We start from the raw sequence: 7,325 nt of genomic DNA on the forward strand, positions 1-7,325 counted from the left end.
TTCATGTCGATGAAAGTCACGCGACGGCAAGAATTTTGTAAATTCGATTAACAGTCAACCAGGCCCAGAGTTACTTGACTGTGTAAGCTTATTTGTTTAAGCGCCGAAATAGGCAGGGTTTACTTGCTATAAAATATAAAAAATTTTCATATTCCACATCGAATCGAGGGAAAGGCAGGGTGACGGTGTTTTTCGTATTTATTATTTCACGTACAGTTTGAGGCCCGTTACAGAAAAATTAGGAGTATCGAGTAGGAGCGACAGAGATAGGGAATAAATAACTATGTGCATGAAATTATACGTCGAACGTTGGTGGTTCAAGCCTCGCCACGTTATCTCTGAGCCCCACCTCCTCCGCCGCCGGCGCCGCCAGCTTCAGGGTTTGTCGCCGACGAGAGTAGAACGAATATGACGGCAGGTACTATGTACATCCACTGAAATTCATATAAAAAGAAAAACCATATAGACAGAGGACACTTGCTGTGCGACAGTTATATGTTGTGTTAAATTACGCTCGAGACAAATAAACTGCATCAAATATTCATGTCAGGGCTAACTGGCCGTTACTTATGCGGCTCGTCGATTCTCGTAAACACTTCCAAGGCTGGCCGATATCATACGCGGCTTGTTGTTTGTCGCGTGAGCAGTTTCAAACAGTTTTTCCTCGCAATGCTAGACTTCCGAATTCGGAAGGAAAAGCAAATATCCATTGCGTCAGCGATCGAGCGCGCTTACGTATTTCGCCAGGAAAGATCTGTTGTCCTTGGTCTCTCCCCTTTCCCTGGCCTCCCTCTCTCGTTCCAACTTCTGTATGTACGTCGCCGTGTCCGGAACTGGGCCTGCCTCTGGGTACCTGACCTGGACCTCTGTTGTCCACATCTGGGTCGACGGAACTTCCCGGGAACACGGACCGTATGAAGATAGGCTCACCGCAACCGGCTCCGCTGCTCCGTCCAGCCACACAGTCAAGAAATCTTCAAGTTCGGAGCCGAGTACGAGGCACTAAAAATAGTGAATTCTGATTGAATAGCAAAATAATCAGCGGTCCCAGTGCTATTAATTTTGCTTATCAAAGAAAAATTCTTATCAAACTATCCAACACCGAATAAAAAATATTGTGTACGAAATTAATGCGTCGCATCGGAATACTGATAATCTTTGCCAAAACGTTGTAAACATGTTCCAAAAAAGAATGGCTTATATTTCAGTATCACGAACCGAACTTACTATCTGGTCAAAATTTTTCCATAATGAATTTGTATTTATTAACAGAAATATCTTACGGCACCAGATTTGGAAAGAAATATAATTTTGTTTAAGAGTTTGTTGAAAAGTTGTCAGACCGATTTAATCTGACTGATAATACAATTAAAGTGAAATCTATTAAAGAACGTAAAGCCCACGTTTGCTTGACGATAAGGAATTAACAAGGCTGTTGAGCAACGAAAATTCAGAGCAAGAAAGATGTTGATACTTCAGAAAGTCAGACAGAACCGATGGAAAGGGATTGCTCAGTAAGAAGTTCCCGTAAGAAATCTTTTCAAACATTCAGTAACATTTGTAACGGAAAATCTACAAGATAAATTATTAACAGGCCAATTAATTATCTTCAATACTTAAAAATCGTATTAATTGCAAAGGAAATCTTATAGTAATGTATTACCGCCGGGACAGAAGTAAAGAAGGTTGTTTCCATGCCAGAGGAACCTCGTACAGATGCCTTCAGTCGATACTCTCTGTCGTCTTCAGCCAATTTCCGCAACTCGTCAAGTTCACTGGATTTGAGACCGGCTTGCGCTACCGTTGAAGCTCCGCTGCGAACGCTGGTGACAGTTATGTTGCCACGTTCAATAAAATTCGGCATTGGTCCCTTATTCAAAGCATGCCATACCCTTAAACGGAGCCAACCGTCGTAATCTAGTTCGCTCTGAAAGAATTAAATAACAGGTGTCTATATTTTGCGATTATAAGTTACAGATAAGGGCTAAAAATTGGTGCCGAAGATTGAAATCACCGGTAAGCAATAAAGAAAAAGAAAAAAGAAAAGAAACGAAGAGTTAGGTTAGGGCGTCGGTAATGGGGAGCTGAAAGTTGAACGAATTGTTTAAAATCGAGCAGTGAGTACTAACCCCAACAGCGGAGAGAATAACTGCGAGTAATACGGGTATCCAGGTGTAGGGTGAATTCATTTTATGATTAATCTATACAAGGATAATTAATTGCGGGGATCGACTAGTATTTGACAGGTTACTACCGCTGCACCATAATCTGTGTACAACGTGAATCTGTCGGCTTTTGAACCAGCTTTGTTCAATAAAATGGGTCAATTTCTGGTTCGAATTTTTTTTAAATCATTCCTGATTAATTAAAATGAAATAGGTAGTCCCGCTTGCGAAGCAATAGACACGATTATTAGGCAGAAATTAATTAAATGGCGCAAATCGAACTGACGTAACGGGATTACAATGATAGTATTGGCTCTTTAATCCGAGCCGACTACGACTATGTAAGATAATTATGCGGAGCACTTTAGTCATTCGGAGTAGTTTCAGTCGGTAAGAAAGAAAGCGTCCATTCAAGCATCGTCTGTGCCAGCAGCATGCTTCAATGGAGGAGGATCGGTGAATTGGAAGACGTTCTGATCATTGAAAATTGAAAGAATATTCTGAATCAGAAATTCGATTTTTGGATGATTTCAATGGGGTAAAGTCAAATGATTCTACCATATATATTTATTTGTTCTATTACTCTTATGAAACGAAGTTTCTCTCACTTTTCAGCTTTTCAGATGTCGGAATGAACAATGTCTGCGCAACTATGCCTTTAGAAAATACACCCAATTTGGAACATAGTGTCATGCCTCTGAATGGGGATGAAAAAAGTAATTCCTTAGAACCTGAGAAATGCCACAAATGCAACCATCCTGGTTGTGGCGCTACTTTTTTACGCCCTTCACGACTAGCCAGACATCTTAGGCAGCACACTGGCGAAGTATGTTGTTTCGTAGCTGCTTAAGTCCTCTATACTTACAATATTTTGCACATATCATGATTGAAAATACATTCCAACAGTGCATACTTAATTGTTTCAGAGGCCTTTCAATTGCGATTATGATGGCTGTGACAAGGCATACACGAACAAATCACACCTCGTACGACACAGCCAAACTCACAGCTTGGTTAAGCAATCATTTCAGTAAGTCTTCTTGCTACGGAGCCAAAGCTCTTATGCCAGAATACGTGCAGATTGATTTCATATCAGAGTTTGACAAAAATCTTCCTTTTTTCAGATGCTCTAAGTGTTCTTTGATCCTCAGTAATCGACAGAATTTAAAACGGCACTATGATCGTGTTCATACAGAGAATAACAGATTTTTCTGTAAAGAATGTGGGTTAAACTTTCTCAAGGAACAAAAGTACAAAGAGCATGAGGCTTCGCACAGCGGTGTTGCATTGTACAATTGCAAAGTATGCTTTAAGGAATATGTAGCATTGAAAACCTTGAAAAAGCATGAAATGACGCATGAGAGTAAGAAGCAGTATTCATGTCCGGCTTCAGGCTGCTCGGAAGTATTCGAAAAATGGTCTTTACTTTGTACACATAAAAAAAACTTGCACACAAGTGGTAAGAATTGAATTTTCATGTATACTTGTAAACTAGGCTTTGATTTCACGTTTTAGAGAAGTATGCTTACAAAATTCTTGATTGTTTCTTCACAGAATACAAGTGCAATGATTGTAAAAAAGTATTTTTGAACAAGACACAATTAAAATCGCACTCGGTCCTCCACATTGATGATCGGATGGTTGTACCGTGTCCGTATGATAAGTGTCCTCGGTTTTATTTCTTCCAACGCAATCTGAACCATCACATTCGCACTAATCATCTTGGCAAAAAGTATCACTGCGATATTTGTGACACAAGGTTTTCAAGCAAGCAGAAGATTACGGAACACATGACTAAAATTCATCTATCAAAAAAGAAGAAAAGAAAGAAGGCAACCGGTAAATCAGAGAGGAAAAAACGGAAGGATGCTGGGGTGGCTAAAAAAAGTATGCTGGCCAAATTAACCGGATTAGATTTACCTCACGGTATCGAGAAAGAGCTGTTAAACAGAAAGACTAGGATTCAAGTAACAGAGGAGGATTCTGTCCGGCATCAAGAGAAACAAATTGAAACTGTTAGGGTGATAGGAGAAACGGTTCAAATGTCAACTAACGAATGTAAAATGGTAACAATTAATGGTATACCTCAAAATGCAAGCATAGAGACAGAAGGTAAAAATGAAACAAGAAGAGAACGTCCTGATACCGTTCATAAAGACCAACTTGAAAGCTCCAAATGTACTAGTAAACAAGTTGATTGCGATTCAGGAACCTGATGTAAAAATCGTAAAAAATAAAATAAAAATTAATTGATGCACAATTTTTGTAATTTATTACCATTTTAAAAGCTTCTCGCTCTAAGGAAGAGTTTGATTCTCGCGCGCCGGCGCCTGTGCAGCTGACGCCTTAACCTTGATTCATGATTGGTTTCCTAAAATATTTCCCAGCTGATCAGAGAGATCCTCGCAAACGTGAATCGCGTACGTGTATACATCGTGGTACAAATCTACCATTTGAATCAGCGGGGAACGACGAACATCTCGATTCTTCAGAGAAACACGTAAAGAAAATAAATAATAGTCCAAGTGTTAATTAAATCAACTCCGTAACATTTGACAGGAAAGGTGAGGCGATCAAAATAGCGGCAACAAGATTGTGTCACTGTGCAAAAAACGCGGGTTTCATCAGTCATAATGATATGTTCAAGTTCCAACGCACATTAAATGAATGAAATTGCATAATTTGCGGCTAATAAAATTCATCATCCGCTTTCAAATTCTCGTCGATCAAACACGTTCCAACCACTTAAATTAAATTTATTCTCTACACACCGAATCGCTTTCATACGTCATCATGTTCAGAGTATTCAAAACTTGTAATTTATTCAAACAGAACAAAATATTCACAAGGAGGATGGCTGCTGTTAATCTCAAATCTCTGAGTGACGAGAAAATTTACGAATTTTTAAACTCGTTTGACACAGTATTAACCGATTGTGACGGTGAGTATAAAATAGATTCAAAATATTGTTACTCCAATTTTTTTTTTTCATGCAATAGCTTACAATTAGACTGCTTAATTTGCACTCATTTTTTGTTTCAATACTGATCCATAATCAGAGGATAAAAAAAGATCAAATAGAACGTCCAACAAATTTTTAATTTCAATTCTTACGACTGTAAAATTTCAATGAAATATTTTTAATTAGGTGTATTATGGATGGAGATGACGCCTATCAAGAATTCTGCCGAAGTGATGAACAAGTTTCACGATCTCGGCAGACAAACTTTCTACGTAACGAATAACAGCACAAAAACTAGAGAAGAATGCCTTGCTAAATGTATCGAGCTTAATTTCCATGCCACTAAGAACAATATTTTATGCACATCTTATTTGGCTGCCTGTTATCTGCAGGATTTGGGTTTCAAAAAGAAGGCTTACGTCATTGGATCCGAAGGTAAAAATGTTAGAACACCGAAGAAATCAAAAATTCTATGGCCTTGTTCTCAGGAATGGCACGTTAATTGTATTCTATTTATTATAATATTTTATAAATATCATTTCTTCAGATTTTATTCTTATGTACCAAGAGTTTTCACCAGTCTGCCAGTAGATGAAAGATTTTTATATCCCTGAATAACACTTTCTAGTACAGAAAAAAAGTTTCCTCCAGACTTTAAAAGTTTATCAACACCGTTGACGATACTACTATGATGTTTAATAAAGTTCTGCGTAAGATAAGTTTTTAAAGCTACAGTTGTTCAACAGGTATAAGCACGGAGTTGGAGCAAGTGGGAATTGGTCATTGCGGAGTTGGGCCAGACACGATCGAACCAGGAGTGCCGTACAAAACGTTTCAGAAGGACCCAGATGTCGGGGCAGTTATTGTCGGTTTTGACCAGCATTTTAGTTACCCGAAACTACTGAAAGCTGCGTGCTACCTCAATGACAAAAACGTGCATTTTGTAGGAACTAATACTGACGAACGATTTCCCATGGATGGCGACATCATTGTACCGGGTACGAGATAACAATTTCACTAATTATTTTCATCGAGCTAGTCGAATTTTGCATAATTGGGAAAAAAATTTGCTTATCGGAGCATTAAAACAACATACTCAAAGTGAGGTAAAATATTTTATTGTTAGTCAAGATAGCAGCGTATCTACTCAGTGGCTTTGACCGTAAAATAAGAAACCGGATTTACGATTGAGTAACATACCATAAAGCTAACAGAATTTTTTTTCTCACAGGTACCGGGAGTTTAGTCAAATGCGTGGAGACATGTGCCGAGAGAAAAGCAGTAATCGTAGGGAAGCCAGAAACCTACATAGCTGAGGCTATAATAAAACGTTTCAATATCAATCCGAAACGCACATTGATGATCGGCGATCGTTGCAACACTGACATTTTACTTGGGACTAGATGTGGTTTCAAAACTCTTTTAGTATTGTCCGGAGTAACTTCTTTAGCGGATGTCAATACCTGGAAACAGTCCAATTCTCAAGACAAGTTGGACTTGCTTCCACATTATTATGTAGATAAATTAGGCGATTTACTACCGTATTTAGAAAAATTAAAGCCCAGCAATGAAAGTGCGTAAAAATTTAGCTTACCAATTTGTACATACCTATATTTCAAACTATCATTCTATTTATTCGTTACTATAACTGCAATAGATAAAAAATGTACATGCTGCGTAATGAACTTGCCAAATATTTTTCATCTTATTTTATACCGTAAATCTAATATTTTGTTCCATCGTTTCGTACGAATGAAAGTTAATTCGCGGAGGAACCAGTGATAATTTGTATGCTGTGATCTATAAAAAAACAGTAGTTCACATTATAAAGGGGTATAAATAAAGTGTTCCAAATTGTTTAATAATTCTAAGAAATGTTTTTTGCAACATTTACTTGTAGGTTGTCCACTAACTTGTGTTGAAATGATAATAAATCATTACCAAATAGCTGTCTTTATACGTGTTTGTTTTGTTTCCAAAAGAAAATGTCTACCTGTCACTTAAGTACAATGCTTAAGTTGTTTTCAAAATTAACTGAGAGTATTTATGATGTGTATGTTTGGTCAAGTTTTAGACACTGGCTTTAAACAGCGTCACATTGTCTCTTCGAAACTTTCTAACAATTTATACTTTCTGATAATGTTGCCATAAAATTAAAATGCATTTAACAATCCCGATTCTCTATCATATGTTCATTT

At 37.8% G+C, this 7,325-nt stretch overlaps 3 protein-coding genes across 5 annotated transcripts; 2 read left to right on the forward strand and 1 right to left on the reverse strand.

Annotated features, from left to right (window-relative positions):
* Nucleotides 1-180: 180 nt before the first annotated feature.
* Nucleotides 181-2,498, reverse strand: EMC10 (ER membrane protein complex subunit 10). Its single transcript, XM_046630772.2, has 4 exons — nt 2,130-2,498; nt 1,664-1,927; nt 736-1,002; nt 181-434 (listed from the first exon to the last, which is right to left on the reverse strand). Exons 1-4 carry the CDS (start codon nt 2,187-2,189, stop codon nt 333-335), a joined length of 693 nt encoding a protein of 230 aa, XP_046486728.1. The 5' UTR covers nt 2,190-2,498; the 3' UTR covers nt 181-332.
* Nucleotides 1,895-4,425, forward strand: LOC124221098 (zinc finger protein OZF-like). The gene is made up of 6 exons (XM_046630766.2): nt 1,895-2,016; nt 2,599-2,703; nt 2,781-2,991; nt 3,092-3,195; nt 3,290-3,624; nt 3,720-4,425. The coding sequence occupies exons 2-6, from the start codon at nt 2,690-2,692 to the stop codon at nt 4,379-4,381; spliced, it is 1,326 nt and encodes a 441-aa protein (XP_046486722.1). The 5' UTR covers nt 1,895-2,016; nt 2,599-2,689; the 3' UTR covers nt 4,382-4,425.
* Nucleotides 4,426-4,552: 127 nt separating this feature from the next.
* Nucleotides 4,553-7,074, forward strand: LOC124221384 (glycerol-3-phosphate phosphatase). Of its 3 annotated transcripts, none has more exons than XM_046631337.2 (5): nt 4,553-4,665; nt 4,998-5,106; nt 5,314-5,562; nt 5,874-6,125; nt 6,359-7,074. In XM_046631337.2, exons 2-5 carry the CDS (start codon nt 5,019-5,021, stop codon nt 6,706-6,708), a joined length of 939 nt encoding a protein of 312 aa, XP_046487293.1. In that variant the 5' UTR covers nt 4,553-4,665; nt 4,998-5,018; the 3' UTR covers nt 6,709-7,074. The 3 variants fall into 3 exon arrangements, with proteins under 3 accessions (XP_046487293.1, XP_046487292.1, XP_046487291.1); XM_046631336.2 differs by having other exon boundaries at nt 4,554-4,729; XM_046631335.2 differs by having other exon boundaries at nt 4,554-5,106.
* Nucleotides 7,075-7,325: the final 251 nt, after the last annotated feature.

Source organism: Neodiprion pinetum, chromosome 6 (assembly GCF_021155775.2).
Source record: "Neodiprion pinetum isolate iyNeoPine1 chromosome 6, iyNeoPine1.2, whole genome shotgun sequence".
NCBI classification, from domain to species: Eukaryota; Metazoa; Arthropoda; class Insecta; order Hymenoptera; family Diprionidae; genus Neodiprion; species Neodiprion pinetum.

Bases quoted from the DNA above. Each gene is read 5' to 3' on its own strand.
- EMC10 (XM_046630772.2), bottom strand. From the start codon at position 2,189: ATGAATTCACCCTACACCTGGATACCCGTATTACTCGCAGTTATTCTC. The intron at 1,928-2,129 runs GTTAGTACTCAC...TAATTCTTTCAG, and splicing joins TTATTCTCTCCGCTGTTGGG to AGCGAACTAGATTACGACGG. The intron at 435-735 runs GTAAGCGCGCTC...TATGAATTTCAG, and splicing joins GATCTTTCCTGGCGAAATAC to TGGATGTACATAGTACCTGC.
- LOC124221098 (XM_046630766.2), top strand. The intron at 3,196-3,289 runs GTAAGTCTTCTT...TCCTTTTTTCAG, and splicing joins TTGGTTAAGCAATCATTTCA to ATGCTCTAAGTGTTCTTTGA. The intron at 3,625-3,719 runs GTAAGAATTGAA...GTTTCTTCACAG, and splicing joins AAAAAACTTGCACACAAGTG to AATACAAGTGCAATGATTGT.
- LOC124221384 (XM_046631335.2), top strand. From the start codon at position 4,959: ATGTTCAGAGTATTCAAAACTTGTAATTTATTCAAACAGAACAAAATA. The intron at 5,107-5,313 runs GTGAGTATAAAA...ATTTTTAATTAG, and splicing joins AGTATTAACCGATTGTGACG to GTGTATTATGGATGGAGATG. The intron at 5,563-5,873 runs GTAAAAATGTTA...GTTGTTCAACAG, and splicing joins TTACGTCATTGGATCCGAAG to GTATAAGCACGGAGTTGGAG.